This window comes from Ambystoma mexicanum, chromosome 5p (assembly GCF_040938575.1).
Source record: "Ambystoma mexicanum isolate Mex_15411 chromosome 5p, UKY_AmexF1_1, whole genome shotgun sequence".
NCBI lineage: Eukaryota > Metazoa > Chordata > Amphibia > Caudata > Ambystomatidae > Ambystoma > Ambystoma mexicanum.
In genome coordinates this window covers 1,335,405,776-1,335,429,718 of record NC_090930.1, presented here as the reverse complement: position 1 = coordinate 1,335,429,718, position 23,943 = coordinate 1,335,405,776, and the positions used below count along the sequence as shown (strand labels likewise).

Here is a 23,943-nt window from a genome sequence, read left to right as displayed (position 1 = left end):
TAACTAGTCTGATTACATAAGTGCTTGATATACAGGGATGGATACCTTAACGAACAAGTTGGTATCTGCCAAATTAAATAGCAACGATTGCAGGTTAATGTAGCTACAAACATTTCTGGAAAGTAGCCAACAATACCCCTTTAATGATATAAGCAGATAAAGACATACTCCTAGCATGCATAAACGGGTGAATATACCCCACATGAACAGCAACCTAAACACGCATACAATCATAGTTTAGGTTTGCAAAGGTGAATGAGTCTAGAGTGGGTAAGTAACATCTGAACTCATGATTAATAAAAAAAACCAGGGACATTAATTGCAGCCGTTACTGTGCTACACCAGATTCAAAGGAGTTACTCTTTTTGCAGTCTATAAATATACATACACCAACTATATATAAACCTTTGGAGATGATGCACTACTTTTGTCATACACATCTATTACAAAACAGACTCTGAACAAACCCCTGATGATAAAAGTAGCTGAACATACTATCCTAATGACATTTTTCTTTGTCTCAAATGGCGAACAAAGCCACAACCCCCAGCATATACCCGTATTGAAACAAATAAAAAAGAACAGATTCACAAAAACGTAACAGTTTATTGCATTGTTAAAATGTGTATTGAGATACTACGTTATTGCACACAACCCAATTGCTTATACATTAGATACGTCTATCCTGCACTATATTCAAACAAATTTAAAACCGTGTTTGCTAGCTATTTCTTTCTTTTTGTGTTCTGTAACTGGATCAGTCATATCGTTTATCTATTTGAGAATGTCACCGACAAGGTCATTGACGAGATCAGATCACACGTTTTACACCAATTTTTAAATTCTCATTTCTATACATAAATCTCAAATGATGGCATAATTGGCTGCAACAAGAACATGTATTTCTTATTGATTAATTAAGAACTAGCGTATAGACACATATCAGCAGTACATTGTGCTGATTGCATGCCTGGGTAATTTGGATTATGGCAGTGAGTAAATCATCATGAGGCAGAAGGGAAGTCTTTCAAATTTTTCTCGCTGTCTTTTGACTGTATAGGTTCATAGCTAAACAGTGCACATTGAAAATAGAATTCTAGGGAAGGCGCTGTTAGGAATCAAGACAACTATTGTGTTTCTCCAATGTATGAGAGATGTCAGGGAAGCATCTTGAACATTTGGTTTCACTGCGATATCCCAGCCAACATTTCTAGCAATTAGCGCACTGTCTTCCTGTCCACATTTTGCTTTTGAGAGCAGGTTTATGATGGTTTATGATTAATACGCTTGGAGTTGTGTCCAAAAATATAATGTGAACCTCTTCTTTTTAAAATCAGGTACGAAAGCTAGAAGACAGTTATTGAATGCAATTTTCAGAATTGCTTCTTCCTTCTTATTCATTTTGCCAGGGTGAAGTCATACTCCTCTAAAGTACAACTATAACTGTGTGTAAAAATGCAAACATTTTAACCAAGATCCATTTATATTTTATATACACCAACATAGTCTAAAAAAATCAAGAACCAAGGGTTTATATTTTGGCTTTGTCTTCTACCTGAACACCATATACCTTGGCACCCCTTCACAAAAGCATGGCTGCTATACAGTCTGATAGGACAATGACTAAATGCACTATCAGGGGTTTTCTGGAAAAGAATGCATGCTCGACGTGGCACAATTCGTCTATTCTTGAATGGCAAGACATCAGAACAAATGTTGCCAAAATATAATAGAATATCATCAAGGTTACTCCAGAGGCACATACTGACTATGAACCAATTTGATAAGTAAGTAAATGGGTTTATCATATAGAACACATATTGTTATCCTGGGAGTATTCAAAGAGGACTGCTTGGCAGTGTTTCTGCAACTTCCCTGCCATACACATACAATAAATAAACAGACTTGAAGATGGGAAAGGATTAAAAGGATTTTAATAGAGGGAACAAAAACCACTAGGGCAGACAATGAGCGAAGACAACGAGATGGAACGTAGCGCTGAAATTTTGCTTGGAGATATTCTGCCCCCAGTCCATAAAAAGCACGATGAACGATGCACATGGATTTAAAAAGGATCTGTTTCTCAACCGGCAACCAGTGGAGCTGTAAGCACAGGAGATATGTGAGCCCCAAAAGGGGGATGGAGAATAGCCCTAGCAGCAGCATTCTGAAGTAGTTGGAGATGGTTAATGAGAAACCATGGCTGAGCAAGGTACAATGAATTACAATAGTCCACTGCGCTCAAGACAAGGGCGGCCACCACTGGGGTTTGAAATTTAGCTGGAATAAAGGGGAGAACTTTCCGGAGAATGCGCAATTTAAAGTGACCAACCTTACATACCGCTGCCACCTGCTCACCCATTGAAAGGGAGAAAGCAAATGTGACACCCAGATTCTTAACTGAGGGGGACGGCAGAGAAAAAGGGCCCAGAAATGCAGGCTAAAAATCAGTTGTCCAAAACAAGAGAGGGGAACTGGTGCCAACAACTAGGACCTCAGTTTTGTTGACATTCAACTTTAGTCAATTGGCTGATATCCATGACCCCAGAACTTCAAGGCACCTCCTAAGCTGAGACGCTGTATCGGAACGAGTAAGATCCAGGCGGACCAAGATCTGTGTATCATCGGCATAAGAATAGTACCGGAAACCCATGGGATAAGATAAGCAGAAGAAGAGGACTAATATAGATGTTGAATAATATTGGTGAAAGAGCAGAACCCTGAGTAACTCCGCACAACAACAGTATAGGTTTGAAGCGAAAAGGAGGAAGAGAAACTGACTGAGAACGATGGGTCAGAAAAGGGTAAACCACACCAATACCTGACCAGATAGACCAGCTGCAGATAGACAGGTGAAAAGGGTAGGATAATCGACCATGTCAAAAGCGGCTGAAAGATCTAACAGCCGTACAGCTCTGACACCGCCCTAATCCACCAAACGAGCTAGGTCATCCAGTACAGAATTTAAAACTGACTCTGTGCCCCTCCCAGGACGGAAACCCGATTGAAAGGAGTCGAAAAACCCAGAAGACTGCTGGGTAGTACCCTACATGTCTTTCTAAGACATTGTAAATATCTTCCCAGAGGATCTTCGAATTGCGGCCTGATATTGTGATGCATATTGGCACATAGTTCCCTGGTTGATCCACTCCCTTGTGCTTAAAATGGTACTGTTCTAGCCTTTCGCCATTCAATGCTGATTGATGTCCCGCCCGTATTTTATGGACTTTTTGTGAATTATCATGCTTGCATATGTTGGCCTTTATGTTTTTATGTCTGTTTGTTTTGTATGCGCCCTCACGCCTCCGGATATATTGGTGCGTGGCATAAGTGAAATAAAGTAAAGAAAGGTGGGAGCAGAGGTGAAGCGGCAGGAGGGAAATGGGCCGAAAATTAGCAAGTACTGCAGAGTCCAGGGAGGGTTTCTTAAGAAAGGGATCACCAATGCGTGCTCAAGAGTGGTAAGAATGTCACCATCACGAAATGAGGCATTAACTGCTGTAGTAAGTAAAGAAATCAAATCACCTGAGATTTCCTTAAGAAGGGCCAGAGGAATAGCATCAGCAGGAGAAGCAGATTTGAGACGACCAATAGCCCCCAGTATATTTTCGTCCAAGAAGACAGGAAAAATAGACCAGGTAGAATTTAAAGGAGATGAATCATTGGGAGTAAGATCAGCAGAAGGCAGACCTGCCCTACCATCAATATTTTTAAGGATAGCTTCGATCTTAGTGTAAAAGAAAAGGAGAGAGTGAGTCACAGAGGACCTGTGAGGACAATGTATGGGGCCCACCTTAGTGGGGGGTGGATAAAGATTGGACCAGGTCAAATAGGGCCTTAGACTGGTTAATAGCGTTTTCCACCTTATGGCTAAAAAAGCTTTTTTGGCTTTTGTAATTGCTTTTTGATAAACTGACAGAGTGGCAAAAAGAAGATTTTGCTACAGAGGAGTAACTTGCTCGCCATTTTCTCTCCACCTGTCTACATACCAATTTTTCAGCCCCAAGTTCCTCAGAGAAGCAGGGCTCAGAGGGATGATTTTTTTGTTTGCCGATCCTCAAGGAGATAGCAAATCAGCTACTACTGTGAATGAAGATTCCAACATAGTCAGGGAGCACCAAGGCCACAGCGTGATTGAAGAGAAGCCACTAGCTCATGGTTAGATACCTTATGCCAGCTACGTCTGGTAATAGCTGCCCTAGAAGGAAATACAGTAGGATCTGCCTGATGAATAACAAAGGGAACTAAAAAGTAGTCGGACCACACTACCGGACAGGGAGAGGATACAATGGTGGAGACGCTTGGGGCACAGATAAAGTCAAGAATATTGCACAGTTGATGGGTAGGTTCCCGAGTCAGCTGAGGGAGCCCCAGGTCAGACATCAAGGACAGAAAATTGGCTACCTGACCCGCATTGGTGGAGTTGGCAGAGAGATTAAAATCGCCAACAGTCAGTAGGTTAGGATATCTGTTCGGGAGTTCCAGCACAAATGCTGGGAATTCCACACAGAACAGACTATCCAACCCAGGAGATACGGGTTAAGAGACACTCCGTTTTAAGGCAGTGTTCTGGCATAGTACAAACAACTTTGTATTTGGCCTTATATATAATGGTCACTCCACCACCTGGATGGATTGCCACATGGTCAGCATGCACCATCTCATAGTTAGTGGGCAGGACCTGAACAATGGAAGGGCCAGATGACTCACATAGCCAGGTCTCCGTCAAGCAATGGAGATCAGGCTGATAGGTTGCCACTAAATCACGGCAGTCCATGGAATGGGCCACTAGAGAACGGGTGTTAACCCGCATTGAAGGCCTGCAGCAGGCGGTGCCTTGACAGGTGTAAGGGACTTGTTAAACCCACAAGCCATCTAGTATTACTAGGGGCTAGTTACAGGAGAGCGCTACGCTCAAAACCAATACTTCTCAAAGACTCCTCAGTGTCTACATGCAGGCCATGCTGCGCCCGACTGCTGCGTGGGCGTACTCTCCAGCACATAAATGCTGCAGAGGCTGACACGTGGTGCTGGGCCCCACCTTCTCTAGAAGTAGAAAGAGGACTGGCGGAGAGCAGTCCCAAATAAGACCTGACAATTGCCAAAAGAGAAATAATAATGAAACCACGTTGAAAACAAAATATTGCAAGAGGCAAAACCAATCAAAACAACACACTCAATAGAAGGACTGCTTGGAGAACCATCCACCGGCCTAGTACTATAAAAAGGGCTGGCTGGTGGCAAAGACAGGCAGGGAGCAGACAAGCTTTCATCCACTCCGTAGATACACAGTGGGCTGCTACCGGGAGAGAGGTAGCTTGCTGTCTGCTGTGGAGCAGTTGCTCTTGCAAGGGTATAACAGGGGTTCTACCTCAAGAGCTGATGATACTTTGAAAATATACCAAACCATATACCAAGAGGAAGGTCTGGGGATGGGGGGCCAACTTGAAAACCCTAGGAAGAGCTAATGCTTGAACTTTCTGTTGCCCATCACATTAGAACACTGGTTGCTACAATAGGGTGTCCCTAATGGGACAGAGATTTATAAGAGTAAGTTAAATTGTTTATTTTACAGGACCTAGTCATCCTGGGGTCTAGGGAGTGTCTGGAAAATATCATTTTAAGTTATGCCATCCTTCCCATTCATTTATTAAGAATGTCCTTATTATTTTTGTATTACTTCCCTAATCTCTAGAGGCATTTACCGAACAGAAATCTTAATATTGCAAATCTTAATAAAGACCTGCTAAAAACAGCCAACTCAGTCTTCATTTCTTGGCTTTCACTTGTCTATGACCTAACTGGGCACCAATAAAAAGGGTAACATACTGGGGCCAGATTTAATAAAAGGAGGAAAAAGCACTATGTTTTCAGTAGTGCACATCATAAGGATAGATAGAAAAGGAAAATATTAGGCAATTGAGTACCTTGTCCATCAACTGGAACACACTGACTTTTATTTTTGGATTTGTTGATGTTTCGTTAATTACCATAGGGTAATTTCTATGGCAATTAGAGAAGCTCATGTCACCGAGTGCTGCAGGTCAGCTAACCAGAGCTGTAGTGTCCTCTTTTTAGGGGCCGTATGGGAAAGGACTACAATCTATCACACAGAAAAACACCCCATATACATGATAGCAAATTGGTAGTCTATGGTTACATTTTTCATTTCTAGACCCAGACCTAGAGGCTGATTAAGCCGCAAGGCGGTTTTGGACTCAGTTCCTGGATGGACACTACAGTTCCCATGAGCAGTTGGGCGACTTGCAGTCCACCGCGTAAACAGAGGGTAGCGTGATGATGTCATCACGCCAACAGGAGGAATGATGATCACGTAAGACTGGCTGATAAGATCGTATCGCGTAGACAAACTCTTGCGCGCAGACAAACGGGACGGAACAGACTCGAGGAGAAACGAAAATGTAAATGAAAGATTTTTTCCGCACACATAATTAGGCAGTATGATGGATTTATTGTCATGCTAGTAATGTTATTGCCATAGGTTCAACTATCGGGGATTCCTTGCGGGATGACCGAGGGCTATTGGAAAGCACAACTGAACCAAACAAGTCACGAACAGGCGTTGTGTTGTGCGGGACCTGCCTTAAGTATTTTTGGTAAAATATGGGAACAAAGGGGTAAGGCAGATTTCGAAAAAAGAGGTGGTTTGACAAGTCACTGTTGGAATTTTGGGTTTGTTGTAGATAAAAAGAAAATTAGAACATTCTTTGGACCAATAGATCCCTGAAAGTGAAACGTATTTCTCCAAGGGAAAAGTGAAAATAAGAGGCATTGGAGAGCAGCATAGCAGCATCAGGGATGTTGCATTTGTACGTTCCGATGATGTATTCATATACAGTATGAATACAATTGTGATGTAATATCGAGTGAAAAGAAACAAAAAAAGATTGTTGATGTTTCAAATAAACAGGAAAAAGTCTAGATTCAACGTAGTAGTGTCCGTTGAAGAGAGTTCTCTGATAAATACAATATTCAGGGATATATTCCTTGGGGTTATTAATAAGATAAGTTAGAGCATGTTTTTTGACATTGTTGCCTTGTTGATGCATTACACAAAGTCCACAAGATATTTATATGTATGTCTATTTGTTTTAATTTTGTAGATCTGTGCGAAAATTCCTCGCTCTTAGTATGCAACACGCACAGAATGGATGCGTGACATAAAAGAAAATGTGTCCTGAAGACAGAATCTATGAAAATACAAAAACAATTGGTTTGAACAGTATTTGAAAAAATGTGTATAGATTCTAGAAAGACATGTCGAGTGTTGACACACTGGGTTCCTTAGAAATGGGGAACATTTTGTCTTGTATATATCACTGATGTGTGGGTATTTGCAAGAGTTTTGTAAAAGCACACCATAGAAATGTGTGTTTATACAAGAAAGCATGTTGACTAAGATGAAATGGTGTCGAGTAGAGACAAATACAACATTTGTCCTTTTTATAATTGTTTTAAATGTATTGTGATAGACATTAAAAATATGTATATTTTTTGGAAATAACCTTGTGTGACTACCTGAAGTGAGAAAGGGTGGATTGTGTATGCTTCAGGCGGATGTCATAGACAGCTTTATACCCTAAAGGAAGGAAGCCGTGTATATGGGGTGTTTTTCTGTGTGACCGAGTGCTGCAGAACATTCTAAATATGCATTTGCTCATGTCTCATTCCAAATCTTACTCCATTGTTTAAATAGTGCACGAAAATTGGTGGATAAAGTGTGCCACAGTTTCACAAACAAAATGGTTTCTGGCATTTTAAAGTAATAGGAGATGTGGAACACTGCATGGGAACAAGGTTCGAGATTTGCTTACTTTTTTTTACCTACTCTGGAAATTGGAAAGTTTAATTTTTAAACAGACAGATCCTACACCTGGAATCTGCTAATCTATTACAATGGCCATCACCCCTACGACCACTTATCACTGCCTAGCAACAACCAGTCACCCCACCCCTCATTGCTATGTAGATTTATTAATTCCTGGACGCTTGTGCTAAGCCTCGAACCAGGCCATATACCGTACTAAATACATGGCATTCTAGGACCTCCGTGACGCGTGCTGTGTCCTTTTTTTCGTTTTTCATGGTACAGTGGCGTTAGCTTGGCAGATTCAGCAGCAGGATGTGTGCAGTGGCTGGCAGATAGTTCAGTGAGTGGGGAACTGGGGGGTTGGCTAACAGGAGAGAGGTGGGCGAGTGATGCTAAGGTGGGCCGGTGGAGGAAGTGTGTGAAAATGAGGCAGCCGCCAGGGCACAGAAAATGTGGCATGAAGTTCGCTCGAAATGCATACCTTCATCAGCGGATTCGTGCTAGGGTTCGAGAGAGTTGAATAGCCAACTCCTCTGTGCCGGATGCTGATATTCCATAAGCATTACAGTTCAATGTGCTTAACTGAACACGATTGTATAATGAAATGGCACTATTTAAAAAGAAAACAATGAAAGGCATAACACAAATTAATGTCCCACTAAACCACACATGCTGCCATATTGTCCCAGACACGACAGAAGCAGACTTCCAAATTAAACCCAGATGTATTCCCACTTAATAAAAAAATAAAAAATGACATAATTAGAAAGTTGCTCCATGGTTTGTTTTTCCTATAGCTAAACACAGAATTTAAGACTTATTTCTATGTTAGAATAAAAACGATAACTTTCTATACGATTTGATCATGATTTTAAAAATACTATAATAAGAGTTCGATGTACCAAATTCTAATGAGTAGGCCTTTGTTTAACTTCAAAACATTGTGCTGCTCCCCAGTCAGACTCTTTGGCAGAGTTAACACTACATCTTCCAAATTGTCAGTGTCTTGATAAAAAAGGGAAGTGTCTTGATAAAAAAGGGAACTCTTCAGGAAGCAGAGCTCTAGGACCAAACATCTTGTAGATATCGTTTTTCTTCTCGCAGCGAAGCCAAGGTTTTCATAGCTTCGAGTTTGTCCACAGCAAGTTCAGCACTTAATATGTCCATCAGCGCATCATTCACATCTTTCGCCATGTTCTTCGCATCGCTAGAGGAACAAGGGAGGCAAAAAAAAGAGATATTTCAGTCATGAATACGTTGTACAAATTAAGAGGTGGACCGGTGCTGTTTGTTTACAAACACACGGCTTGTTTAACAACCCAAAGACAATGGGGTTAGGGCTGTCACATTTTGCAGCCGCCTTGAATGCACCAATAATGTAATCATATGTTGGGTATAGCACCATATTATAAAATGTAACCTCACATGTACAGGTGCTACCATAACATGATAAGTGTAGCCTCAAATGCCCCAACAGTACCATCATATACTTGGTGTAGACTTAAAACGTGATTGCAGCAAATGCCATAAAAGTCACACATAAATACATCAGTAAAACTTGCTCATTATGCATCCGTTAAGACTCATTGTAATAGAATACATTCATAAAATCCATATAATCAAATCTAATAAAAAGCAAATAATAGTCTACCAACTCTCCCCAACTCTAATTTTTCAGCAATTTTAAGATACAAGCAATGTTTTATTATGGATCAATTTAAGATGAAAACAGCAGGGTATTGTCTGACACCTCTGTTTAGTAGGGGTAACAGTGTAGAGGCACGACCCGGGCATATTATAACAACAAATATGAAATTAATTGCAAATTCTTCAACATTTGGGCAGCAGAGGCAGAGTTTGTAAAGATCACCAAAATGTTGCCACAATGCCAAGTCTCCCCAAGGGGCAGTAGACAGATCAGCTCGGAAACACATACGTCACTTCTCTTCTACTAAATTCTGGTATCCATAAAAGATACTTCCTGTGAGAAACCTGACGGTGTCTCATCCGCTAGTCCCCGGGGATCTGTCATCCAGGTGGCCAGGACACAGCCATCGCTTTTGGATCCAGTTCCTGGGGTGGACCAGTGTGGGAGGATCACCTGGGTGAGGGATCTTCAAGGAGTAGGTGTAGGACACCGGATGGAGAGATGTGGTATCCCCTTCCCTGTGGCACCTTTACCCCATCCTACCAGGTGGGATACTTGTGAACTCTGCCCCCTTTCCCAACACAAACACTTCCTCATGGACAGCTCACTACAAGAGAAAACGGACCAACACCTGAGCAGTATACCTAACATGTCCCAATGCAATGGTCAGGCAGGGTCAGGCAATTACTGACCATTACACACACCTAACTTCCATTACACTTCCCCACACGGATAAAAGGCGGAGCACGAGAGCACACTCTGAGCAAGGCAAAGCACATGAGGAAGCAACAGCTCCAAGATGGCAGTTTAATACAAGGCGAAAGACGGCACAACCTACGAGTATAGCAAGGAGGGAAGTGCCCTTCACCTTTTCAACAAAAGACTGTTACTTTCATGAACCTTCGAGAATAAGAAATGTAACACCAGGAATCATGGCTGTAGAATCCTGCATTGTGTGTCATAGGTACCCGGGGGTCTCCTGCGTCGATAGTCAAGATGGGGAGAATAATTTGCCACTGTGGTACCATCCTTGGTTCCTACAACAAAGCAGTGCCAGTGAAGTCAGCACAGCCGGTGAGTTGGGGAGACTGATACCAGACAAGTCTGTGTTGAAGCCAAGGTTGCAAGTGGCAACATTGTATAGCGAAAGCTGAAGAGAACAGTGTATGAAGCGTATGTGGCAAGCGACGCAAACAAAATTAAACAACAGCTGAGTGATTGAACTTTGAAGCCAAGATACGATACCTTAGACAGAGTGGTCCGGCACCACGTGGATGCTCATTTGAACGTTTATGTTACGTATCCAACTGAAAGGTGATAAATGCTAAAGAGTGATAGAGAATTGTGAAATCGAAGTGGTCCTGCGATGGGTCAAGCAAAACTCTGTGCACATTTGAAAGTCTACGATGGTAATAGCATAAAGAAAGTCAATGACAAAGTAGATAAAGTTGGTCCGAGCTTGGCGGAGGGAGATCAGTTAAAAGCTTTTGGTTAAAGCAAGTTTGTGTTAAAAGTTATATTGCAAATTGGAATTAGTCTGAGCCCGACAGAGGGAGACTAATTGAACACTGTGTAAAAAGGATCTGAGGCCAGCTGAGGGGGATATGGGATCTGAGGCTGGTTGAACAGGATCTGGGGTGAATCGTGAGTCACTCGAGAAAGAATATCCGACGAAAAACTGGATGCATAAATAATATATGACCATTGTGTTGAGAGGATCTGAGCCCAGTTTAGGGGGATCCAAAGTGAATATTGAATTTCCTAGGAAATTGAGTAGCCAGAGACTGTGCTAAACTCGAGTGTACCACCTTGACCCGTGCTGAAAATGTGGGGATGGGTGGCCAGCTGCCTGAACAACCTGACATATCATTTTGTGAACACTTGTTTCTTTTTTCGAATACACGGTTTCCCACACTATTTGTATTTAGAAGTAAGTATTGGCATTAGGTTGATTAGTAGAGGCCCTTCCATTTTGACAAGACACCACTATGACTGCGTTATTATTATTTGATGGTTGTAGCTTGCTAGCATCTGTAGATTTAGGATTAGATAGGCGTTTTCAAACCCTTTTTGAAGTTAAATAAACACCCTTAAACTGTGGTTTTGTTTTGGAGAAGGCTGGTAGCAGCTGTACTTTAGCTTTAAGTTTCACCAGCGGTGCAGCTGGTTTTACCCCATTAGTATTCAGACATTTCAGACAAGCATACAATGTATTCATAGTTGAAAAATCTCTGTTCCTGTTTACCTTGTTCCTCTAGAGATCATTTGTTTTTTTTAGAAAGAAACGTAAAACACAGCGGTTTAGCCAATGTTTCTAATTCTCTAATGGTCTTATTGTCTATGAAACAGCTAATGATAAACTCAGGGGGCACATGCTAAGTGCAAGTGCCCAACAAGTGCTGTGCAGTTTGGCGGAAATCGCTGCTCCTTTGTGCAATGTTACCTGGTTCATTGGATTCCAGTACCTGGCTGTCAGCTCCACCCTCCCGGATTTGCCATCAATTTAACCAGGACATGTGTGCATGCTCAGTGCAAGTGCTCAACAAGTGCTGTGTGGTTTGGCAGTTTGGTGTGGCAGTGTGAAGAGGGAGTACCCCCTCTTTTCACTTTGCCCTACATTTCCCAATTGGAATATAATTACCTAACTCAAGCTGAGTCATGCTGAACCTTACTAGGTTTATACCTGCGCCGCCGAGCACCTTGTTTCTGCTGATTTATTGATTAGGTACAATGGTTAACAAGTAGAAGGGGCAAAAGGCAGCTTACAACCTCCGTAATAACAACAAACTGAGTGTTAGCAACAATGCCTTGAACAATGAAAATGGCGATACTCCCCTGAAGGTACTCAAGGTAACCTGAGGACTGCGTAGTCGACTAAATTTGCATCCTCAGCGAGTAAGATAACTTCTTACTTTCAGGCCTGGAATAAGGCCAATAAGTCTAACTAAGGGGCCGTGGCAGAATCGACACATTTTACAGAAATGTACAATAATTCACTCCTTACTTGTGCTATTCTCTGCAATCAGAGATAGCTTCCTAAATTATACCCCTGTCGCATATTAATCTGATTACTCCCATACCGAATGTGGAGCCTGTTAAAATACAGCCGTCTGCAACTTCTGTGCCAGGAACTAGGCTGAGTACCAACCCTCAACTTTACAGTGATTCATCTGGCGCAGAACAAACAATTAAAAGCGGCGTGCCGCCGCTTGATCTATTGACGTCTATTTCCACCATGAAATTTGCATTGAAAATTCTCCCAGGGGAGCACCGGAGACCCAAAGTGAAAGCCACAGCTGGCAGAAACACACGCGGTTGTGTTGGAAACGCTGTGGTTTTTCTTTCCAAGTTTCTCAGGCTCCTCCGAGCCGGAGGAGCCTGAGAAACTTGGAAAGAAAAACCGCAGCGTTTTCCAACACAATAACGTTGTATTTATGTTTGCGGTCGCTTCAAAAGCGACCGCAAACATAAATACGTTTTTAAAGCTGTGGTTTTATTTCTAAGTTTTCCGGGCTCCTCCAGCCCGGAAAACTTAGAAAAAACGCAGCTAGTGCTTATTTTTTGTAAAAAAAAATAAATAGCACTTACCGAGATTCAGCTGCAGCTTTCCTGCTCTGGTCTCCGGTCCGCGTCCTCCAAGTCCCGGCACTAATGAAGGGAAAGCCACCCAGCGGTAGACTTTGTTTACTACAGCTGGCTGGCTTTTCCTTCATTAGTGCCGCAAAAGCAAAAGCCAGCACAGGAGGGCCTCCATTTCACAAAATGGCGGCGCCCCTGTGCTTGCTTTTTCGAATTTTGAGCTTGAATAGCTCAAAATTTTACATAGGAAGTTTTAAAACGGAGGATGCTAGTATTTTTTTTTATGTGGCCTATCTATTTTTTAAATAAAAATTTTTACTAGACCATCCCTTTAACATTGAAATCGGTCAACATGGTAACTCCCTGCAGAAGATCGAGTCTGGTAATGGCTTGAAGCCATCTGAGGTCCATGTGGTTCCAGGAGTGGTGCAAGTCCACATAGAGCCAACAAATAATAGAAGAGCTGAGGCAACGGCTGTGGGCTTGGGAACTGTTACCAACGCCCAGGTGACTGACTTAGATGGTTCTGGAAAATCAGGGATTTTTCTCAGTCGAAACAACTTCGAAGGCTGAAAATGCTTCTTCCATGAGGAAAAAAGTACAAGAGTCCTCTGATGCACCCAAAGTGATTCTCACTCGTGCCCTGAGTAAACGAGAAAAAAAAAAAGATTAGCCATCAGCGGAAGATAGAGGCAAAGATGACCAGTACATTGACTAGACGTCTGTTGAAAGAGCAACAGGATGGCAATCAGGTGGAAAAGACGTCTACATCATAACTTGAGGTATGAGTCTCAGAATTAGAATTTAGTAGCGAGACTATATTGGACCCCGAGCCTAACACAAAGGTGGTTACGGGAGCTATCAAGTCCACTGAAAATAATCTTTTACAGACCAGACTTGCAAGCAATCATAGGGTGAAAACTGATCCTAAAATTCTAGTTATAACCAGCATTTATTCAAACAGAAATGTCCAATTAATCAATTGCCCAGTGTTTCTTAATCTTGTACAACAGATGCCCCCCTGAGAGTTCTATGCACTTATGACTTTATAGAGACACCGGAAAGCACGAATATGAATTCCTCCCGGTGGCACTGCATTTCTGCTGCTATTGCAGATATAATAAAATTACACTCTTTGCAATTCACCAAACTGGGATTCAGACTTGACTGCAATCTCTTGGTGTTGGGCAATTCAAAGCAAAGCAGTAAAGGAGCTGTTAGTAAAAGATTGGCCTTGAATAATCCTACCAAAACAGAGAGATCTTGCAAACCATTTGATGACCAACAAGGCTGGAATTGGCTGGATAAATTCTTACCTCAAGCACAAAGGAATCAGGCCTGAATTACGTTAATGACATGGAATACACATGTTTTTTGTCACTTATTACATCAATCCGGCTCCCTGGACTTGCTGAGTTCACATAGCATTTTTATGCTACATGATAGTTGGCAGACTTTTGACTTGATCATGGAGGGCTATGCCATTTTTCCAAATATGGCACAACGGGGGCTCTATGAAGGCCCTTTGGTGGGTTAGTAATTGGAGTAAAACAGGACATTGTAGTGAAAGCAACACATTTACCTACCACTGGTGAAAATGTGCTTGAGGTTGAATTGTGTATAGACTTGCACGAGCAGCTGAAAAGGCTACTTCTGCTGAATGTGTATGATCCAGCGGGTGGGAATGGGGGGGGGGTCTGATTCATCTGAAGGAATTGTTGCATGTATTATGAAATCGATGTTTGGTATGTGTCTGACTTTGATTTTATCATATTGGCTGATGACCTAAATGCCTGCTCCAGAGATTCAGTGGTATTGGACACAAATGATTGAGTACAGCAGAATTGCACCTTGCTGCAATCCAGGACACACAAGCCTGAGAAGCGCTGGTCTAGTGTTCTTAGGGATTGTGACATGGTGGTGCTGAATGAGCACACAATGGGGGATGTCTCTGTTGGGTTTACTTGGCACAGTGGGGCCAAGCAGGCCACCATTGATAATTTATTTTGCTCATGTGATTGAATCCCTCATTTAAGAAATCTAAGTATATTGACTAACGACAGCAGCAACCACTCAGCGTTAGATTTGTAGCTCTACATACCCATTGCCTGCAGTAATTTAGACAGGATTGCCAGTTATATGGCAAATAGAGTAGATCAGAACGTGGCAGATATCTGCAATATGACGGCAGACAACATTCAGGAATGGATCACTCAGCTGACAGGTTATTTGCCATGCTCACCCTGCCGCCCGCTTTCCTGGCTGGCAATAATAACCCAAATAAAAGTAATGATAAAGTCATTTTGCATGCTAAACGTGCTTTGAGACTGAACATGAGGCTTATATGGAGGGATACTGTTGACTATAGGGTTTGTCACACGTTAGTTCGACTAGCCAGAAATAGGTGTACCAACTGGCATAGAAGACACAAATTCTCCTTAAATAATATACAGTGGCAGAATATATTGAAAACTCTGACTGGTGGTAAGACTAAATGAGTCTGGAAATCATTGAGTGCCTACATAGGTAATCTGGAACAATGCACAATTGCTTCCACGTCTGCTTCAGTATGGATGACCTATATTAGGAAAAGGGTATATGCGGAAAGGGCCTCACTAGAGGTAGACCTAGCATGTACTTGACATTTGATGAGGCGGACTTAGAAATGTTAATACAAAAGCTGAAATGTTCAAACTCACCCGGTCCTAATGGCCTAGCCAAGGTTGTTTTGAAACAAAATCCTGCATTATGGGCTCAGATTTTGGTGATCTTATTCAGGAAGGTTTGCTGTGAAAGCCTAATACCCTGTTCTTTTTCAAAAAGGGTAGTTGGAGCCGACTATCTATCGGCTCCTGTCCATGCTGAATGTTACCAGTTAGCTATTCGCCACGTTCCTGCTGAGAACTTTGCAAGACTGGGCTGACTCTAGACAGCTGCTGGGAATGTTCCAGACCCGGTTCAGGAGTGATTCCTCTACAACTCACAATTTGCTTCTCCTGGATTTCTTAATTGGCAATGCTTTGGACGAGGGCTTTCCTCCCTTTTGCGTTCTATATGTCGACCTGTGGTTGGCATTTGACATGGCTAACCGTGGAAAACAGTGGCAAAAGCTTATTGGTTTTGGTATCCCTCCTTGGTTGTTGGAGGCAGTCAGGCAGCTACACAATTCTACTTACGTTAGTTTGCAGTTGGAAGGCGGAGGCGTCAGCACTGATCCTGTTCTCATGAATTGTGGGGTTAAGCAGGAATGTGCGCTGGTCATCTACTGTTCAACTTGTACATATATGACTTGCCTGACTACCTTTGGAAGGTGAATTGCTGCCCACCTACGATAGACTGAGTCCATGTTTGTTGGCTGTCCTATGCGGATATTGTTTTGTTTGACCATACATATGTGGGCATGCGTAGGGCAGTCAGAGAATTATGTAGATACGCTGGGCAGCATAACTTGAGTCTTAACAGCGAAAAAAACAAATGTATGTGTTATGGTGGGGGCTGTAAGAAAAGTCCCTTGTTGCTAACTGAGGGTACGATCGAAATGGTTGCCCATTATAAATACTTGGTCTTGGAGTTTGATAACTGAAAGTACATGGAACTTAGGGTCGGAGAAGATATGAAAGGCAGCCCTCCAGACTGCACTCATAACAAAATGTGCGCAGAAAACAGCGGGATATAGCTACTCACATTGCCCTATTATTTAAACAAAGATTTTGTCCTGCCATAGTTTAAGCTTGGAATCCCTATTAATGTTAGATCTGGTATGGCTGAAAGTAATTGAGGGCACATTATGGAGAATATTATTGAACTTACCCCGGTTAGTACCGGTTGAGCTGGTGCGTCTGGAGCTTGGGTTGCTCTTGCTATCTTCTCTTGTCCTAAGAAGAAGGGAAATTCTGCTTATTAAGGCATGCAAGGACCCTAGGTGTCCATTGTTGAGGGCAATGAGTCACGTGATGCAGCAGAAACTTATGTTTAACAGACTGTACTATTGGGCAAAGTTAACTTTTCACTTGTTTGAACTATTGATATGATAGGTTATTTATGATGTGCTTAATACCCAGAGGATTCCAAGCACGGACCCGGGGATCGAACCTGTGTTGCTCCGTCTCGTCTTGCTTCCTAGGCGAGCACGTTGCCACTGAGCTATCCTCCCGAGACAATTGTACTGGTCTCCAGATTGGCCACGTGATTTTTTTTCCATTTGAAGCATGAGTTTGTGCAAAAGATAAATGCATGGCATTGGGTCACAAATTACACCCACATCGGATCACTTAAAAGATACCCAGCTCATTCTCTTTTGTGTTATACATTTTTGACTCTGCAGCCCTATTTGCATAAGTGTCCTTTCAGCCTTGTCCGTAGATTTGATTTGCTGCTTAGATTGGACCATCATCCAACAATGTCCACCCACGGGCCCAGACCTCTGATTGCTAGGGAGGCTTGTACTTGTCGTTTATGTTTGAGGACTGACACCATTGAGACTACACAGCACATATTGACTTCTTGCGTGACTTTGAAGCATGTATATTTAAAAATGCTTGCTCAGTTTCCGTACAATCTCAATGCTATTTGTGAGGGAAACTTTTGGAAGCACTGCCCTAATTCTAGCAACATATCATTATTTATTGCATTATATGGAAAGAGGCGGCTTCCAACGTGGGTAAACAATGAAATAATTGAAGCAAAGAATGAATGAAATAATGGCATAATGAAAAAACGTAATCATTTAATTATTAAATAATGCAACAACGAAATGAGGTGATGTAATGAATTCAATTGGTTCATTTAAGTGTGTGATTTCAGTAGTCCATTTTTAAATTGTAGGTTTTGTCAAATGTGTCTACTAATCATTTATGTGTTTATGAATTGCTGTATTTTAGAATCTTATGTCAAATGTGAAATAGTTCTGTTGAACTAAAACACATTATCTTAAATAAAATAAAAATGATAAACATATCATATAATATGATTGTTTTTTTTATAACACGCTTGATACCCATAAGTTTCTAATTGCGGACCGGTATCGAACATGTGTTGCTACGTGTCGTCTTGCTTCCAAGGCAAGCACGTTGCCCCTGAGCTATCCTCCCGAGACATGACACTTTGATCTCTTTTATAAGCGCGAGGAAGCCCTTTTTATTGGCTGACTTTCGTGCTCTATAAACTCAAAACCTCATCTATCCCTACCTAGCAGCCAAATGCACCATTATAGTAGCCACTGGGGTACTAATGCATTTTTCACGTTTTACTCTGAGCAATTTTGTTTTCAGTCGTTCCTTTGTGTGAACCACAAGGTAGGCATGCAAATGGCTGTTCTGCGCACACAAGCTCCTCTGAGCCCAGCCCTACACCCTCCATGGTGGTTCAGCTTGGTATAGACTAGTAACCTTCCCAGACAGCTATTAAATAAACATTATGGGTGGACCCGAGTGGTTGGGGGTTTCTAATGCCTGCTTGATTGTCTGGCCACCGAAACCACTGTGCATCTACTTGGTTTGTAATTGGAAAGTTGATTTAGGCCCCAGAGTGAGTATGCATTAATGGCAGAATCCACATCAGAGGGACTCTTGGATCCGGGAGTATTGTGGTTTTTCAGGTCCCTCTATGCCCCGGTTCGCTACCGACTTCTATTGGCTAGAATCTTGTCCTGCTTCCTTTCTTTCTAGGTCTTTTGGTTTCCTAACCTGGAACTGGAGCTTTTTAAGGGGTTCTCTTTGGATGTCCTCTGGGGATGGTTAGACCTTTGTCCAAACCTGTGAGGTATGTGGAGAGCCAGGAATGAGATACGGACACAGAGAGAGCATAGTTTTAGCTATGACGTTTTATTCAAAATAAAAGGGGGTTTTAAAATGCCTCGCTGCCCCTACCCTAAGAGGTATTTCCCTATCTCAACCAGAAACACTGATGCACTGAACAATAGATTATTTATTATAAAATTGCACAGAGAATAACTATACGTTCAAATACTTTGAATTAAACATATCACATAGTAAAAACCAGGTGCATGTATAAAAACAATACCAGAACATGTCTTGCCATTAGCAAAATCTCAATCGCAATAGCAAATGTACAGAGACAGAACTGCATTGGTCTAACAAAGGAGGCAGCCTAAATAAAACATTGGTTCAGCTCATTAAGAAGAAGGAATGTTGGCGCCGATTTAGATAGACCCAAAATTCTTTTAAAAATCAAGTTTTTGACTTTTTGGGTCTTAATATAGGAGTTGCACCCTCAGAGATCAGAGCCTCCCCTCCGCCCCCAGAGACGCAGTAGTATCCCCTAAGAAGTCATGCTCCATGATTTTGACTTAGAAAACAATCACTCCAGGAAGCCTTGCTATAGCTTAAGGCTACCAAGGGAATAACCAATCAGGTTTAAGAATTCCAACAGGAACAGGGAATAACTGATCAGGATCAACACTAGAAGCCAAACTCCAGCCTACTGACAGTAAAATAGGGTGGAAGAGACAGAGGAGGAGAGCATCCCGGAGCACGCAGACATGTCCTCTCGTGCTACTTTGACACAAGGTGAGATTCCTGAAGCCGAACCCAGTAAAGGAATGCTGGCTGAAGGAAAGCGTGATCCACTTGGGTAATAATACGAGAGGCTAGGCTGGAAATGGTCCAGTCCTGGAGGTACTGGAAAGAGAAGGAGACCAGAGACTTTGGTAGACAGCTTCCCAAGACCTGAGGCTATCCACCAGCGAACCTAAGGTAACACAGAAAAAAATACCTTCGGTGGCTGGAGGTTGACAAAATATCGGCTTCCTGACTAATGGTAGGGCAGATACCCATTACTGCTGTTGTGAATTGTGAGAAACCCAAGGTCCTGGAGGGACCTATTAAGAATACTGAGAAAGCCACAACGCCAAAAGTGAAAGCAGAGATGCCTGAAGGAGAAACCAGACTGAGTAATTACTGCAAAAACCATCCCAAAAGATTTTTTTTTTTTAATTAGAATAGTACTGGTTTTTGAAGATTAGGTTTTGGACTTTGCTTTGGGCCAACTGCTGGAATAGATATTGATCTGGTACAGTACATTTATTTAAGGATCTCAAGTCTATGCAAAGACAAGTTGCTGGTTCGCTTGTTGACCACTACCATCAGAAAGACCCACTCTGCAGCTTCTAACCCTCCGTTATGCCTTGCTCTTTCATAGTCAGAAGTTGGTGGCCCCACTGGTCTCGGCTGTCTGATGTGGATTGCGGGGTTATTAGTTTGCTATTGTTGTCTGTTCCAGAGACTTCCTCTGTTGTTTTTTCCCAGTACTTTGACACACTTAGGCGTGTCCCACTTTTGCAGCTTGGAGCATGTCATCTAAGCTGGGCTCTCCCTCGCGCCGTAGCACATCTTTCACCATGCCCGCCCTGCATACAAGCATACATTGTCCTCAAAGAACCAATCCTCAGCTTGGACCTCAAAATTGCATATCAGAGAAAGAGCGCTTATGACCTTGACATACTGTTTTGTTTCTCGACCTTGAGGCCTCTTGCTAAAATAGTACCTCTCAAACACAGTACTGACTTTACACTCATAGTCCTTGTGTAACATTTTCAGGGACTTTTCACACTCTGAGTCCCTGTGTCTCTTCTTGGTTCAGTGGTGTTAAGGCTTTGCATTTGTCTTGGCCAGCTGGAGTCCCCATACAAGGCACGAGTAGGGATGTTTTAATGTTCCATCCCAAAATTGGTATCGTATGCAGCCTCCACATAATATTTAGACCTTTTCTTCCAATGCTTCCATTGCACTTTTGGCTCATCAGATGTAGCCAGAAGGACATTGGGGGTGGCATGCTTTGCACAACTTCTATTTTACTCCCCTCCACAATTGGACTGGGTTGGTACTCATATTCATCTTGTAGCTGTAATATGGAACCTGCTGTCAATCTTAGTGACCTGGTGGCCCAGGCCAGTTGCAGCCACAGTACAGCTGATCTATATGCCCTCCTGTTTTGACTACTCTGTGACTGGTCTCTTTCCCCTCCATATGTACCAGAGTAAGCGGTTTGTCACAGATGGGAGTAATAATTCACATAATCTCACAGAAGAGTTTATCTTTTATTGTATTTGATTTAACAAAACCTTTTACAAAGAAGAGCAGGACATACATAACCCTCACAGTTTGAAAATAAAAACAATCACTCAAGTAAAAACCATCATAAATTCAAACAAACCATCAATTAATAGAAATTTCATCAGATTTACATAGAATCCTGGACCATCTGTTATAAACAGAACAAGGGAGGGGAAGAGTACACTTGAGGCAAGACCAAGAAAATGAAAAAGAAAATCATTAAACCAACCACCCACTGGCTCATTGGATATTATCAGCTTCTTTCTTAGGCCGGTATTCCTAATATTCTCCACCGATTCTTTAGAGTAGAATATTCATCACCATCCTCCGCATCTCTAAACCCTCATGCTTCTGGAGCACCATGTTAAAATACTATCTGACTTCATTCCAGCACCTGGACCACTGCGATTTTAAGTGCCTGGACTTGTCCTGAGACCAGTTTGTCCCAGAACATGTCAGGCAAGAAGCGTTCCGTACTACCCCAAAGTTTGAAAACAGATTGGATCTGGCAGGCCACGTTCCTTTACAATCCATTAACAGATGTTTCAGGGATTGTTCTTTGCTTTATGCAAAACCCCCAATCACATTAACACCTAGACCTCTTTTGAACAGGACCTCCCCTTTGTGTACTACATTTAAGCAGACTCTCAGGAACTTTTTGCTTATCTTCCAATCAGGGAATTTGACCAAATATTTCGCCATATAACCCTGCTTTTTATCTACCCTCAAGAATAGATCAGGGTAAGTTGAGGATCGCATTTTGTGAATTGTGACTATCCAGTCCATTTCATCCCAGGATTTCTCAGCTTTCACTGGATTCTCTATTAAGTTTGAAAATTTTAATCTATTTTTGATAGCCCTTCCAATGCCCAAGTACTCAGATTTGTAAGCATTTTTGATCAATAGTTTTTAAAATGGGAATTAATATCTGCATATAGTGACCCCTCTTCAGCTGTAGACATAAGTCGAAAATCCATCCTGCTTGGGCTTTTAAAGAACGTAAACCCAATTCAAATCTGAGCCTTGCCATTGGAACGCTCATCGGGAGCCCAAGGGCATTTTTCCATGTGAAACCCTCTCATTTGTCCCAATTACCATACCAGAGGTGAGGTGTTGCTTCCAAACCATAGAGAACCACTGGGATGTCTTTTGCCCAATAATATTTAACTGGATGATCGAAAATCTGCAGTATTTTGCCAATATTTTCTTCATTTGTGGAATGAGCTGCAGGATCTTATTCTGAACATCCTTTTCCACTTTGCAAGAGGCCGGGTATGCATTCACTTTATAGCCTAAATAAACCAGTTCTTCAACCCTTGTGATGGGTTGGTCTCCCAATACCCACTGTCGGTAAGAGTTCCTCTTGTTTCTGTGTCTAAAGACCAAAATTCTAGACTTTTTTGGGTTTATTGCAAGACCGTTCTCATTTGCGAAGCAAAACCGCTATTCAGTAGACGTTGTAGGCCTACTGCTGTTGAATCCAGTAGCACCACATCGTCGGCGTACGCCAGCCAGTGTACCCTTACTCCAATTATCACTCGACTGGCCAAAGCCGCCTGTTTCAGATGTTCCCCTGCATCTGCCCGGTATACATTTTAAAAGAGGAGAGTCCCTAAAAAGCCCTGACGCACTTCTTTCTCCACCATTATGGGCTCCGACAGATGTCCCTCCTCATCTAATTGAACTCTTACTGTAGTATCCCAATGAAGTTCCACCAGCATTTCCAAAATTCCTTCTGGGATGCCCCACAGCCTTAACTTCGACCATAAGCGCCGTCTATCTACTTGGTCAAAGGCTTTCGAGAAGTCTACCCAAGCCCTATACAATTGTTGATCTCCCCCTCCCCTTGTATTTTCACTAAGGACATTCAGTGGTAAAACCATTTAGGGACGTGGAGAGACCCCTCCTGAAACCTGTCTGAAACTTAGAGAGTATTTCTGCTTCTTTCACCCATTTCTCTAGTTCTACCAGTTGGACTCTCAAATAATCTGCTCTCGATGTCCGGGAGGGCCATTGGGTGATAGTTCACTGGTAACAGCCGATCGCCCCCCTTGAACAGCGGGATTACTGTTGCGGACTTCCAAGAAACTGGGAACTTTGTTATCCCCAGGATCTCCTTGAATAACTTGAACAGCAGCTTTGCCCAGAGAGACGAGTTACTTTTCAGGACCTGATATGTTATCCAGTTGGGGCCAGCCGCTTTGGATTGCGAGCTACTGCGATCATTTCAACCAGAGTCTCTTCATCCAGAGGGAGGTGCCAAGCCACCTCCCTATTCACTGAAAAGGAAGTTTTGCGAGGGTTTGCAAAGGATTCCGACAGATAATCTACCCACCCTCTTTCCAAAACCAAATTACACAGTGAATTTCTTGTAGCGCCCTCGAATTCATGTATGATCGACCAGAAACATCCAGAGTCTGTTACCGATCAACCTCAACATTTGTTTGCCATTTTGCTGGAGACGAAGCATCTTCCTATCCACTGACCAGTTTTATAATTCTTTTTTAAAGCCCTAGACTCTCTTTTGTAGTCCTCCACGGACAGACCCAGCTTCGACAGCTCTCTCAGACCCCAATGTAGCTGTTTTATTCTCTACCTGGTCACCTCGTCAAATGCAGGACGATGGGACTGTTTTTTTTTCGCCCCCCTCACTTGGGGGACAGGTAGACCAGATTAATTTGACGAAGCTGTCCGGTTGGCATTTACCCTGCCAGTCACCCTCAGGCACTTTCATGAGGCGACCATTCAGGGCCTCCCCATCCCTCTTGTATTTCAAGAGCCAAACTCTCCCCTGTTTAAATGCGATTGCTTCA

General features: G+C 42.4%; 1 protein-coding gene across 1 annotated transcript in view; it reads right to left on the bottom strand.

The window, feature by feature from the left end:
• Window positions 1-586: 586 nt before the first annotated feature.
• The window catches only part of MTRR (5-methyltetrahydrofolate-homocysteine methyltransferase reductase), a 983,610-nt gene continuing 960,253 nt past the window's right edge, over window positions 587-23,943 (bottom strand). The window contains exon 15 of the mRNA XM_069613725.1: window positions 587-9,038. Coding sequence (XP_069469826.1) covers window positions 8,894-9,038 — 145 coding nt within the window. The 3' untranslated portion in view covers window positions 587-8,893. The remainder of the gene's footprint in view (window positions 9,039-23,943) is intronic.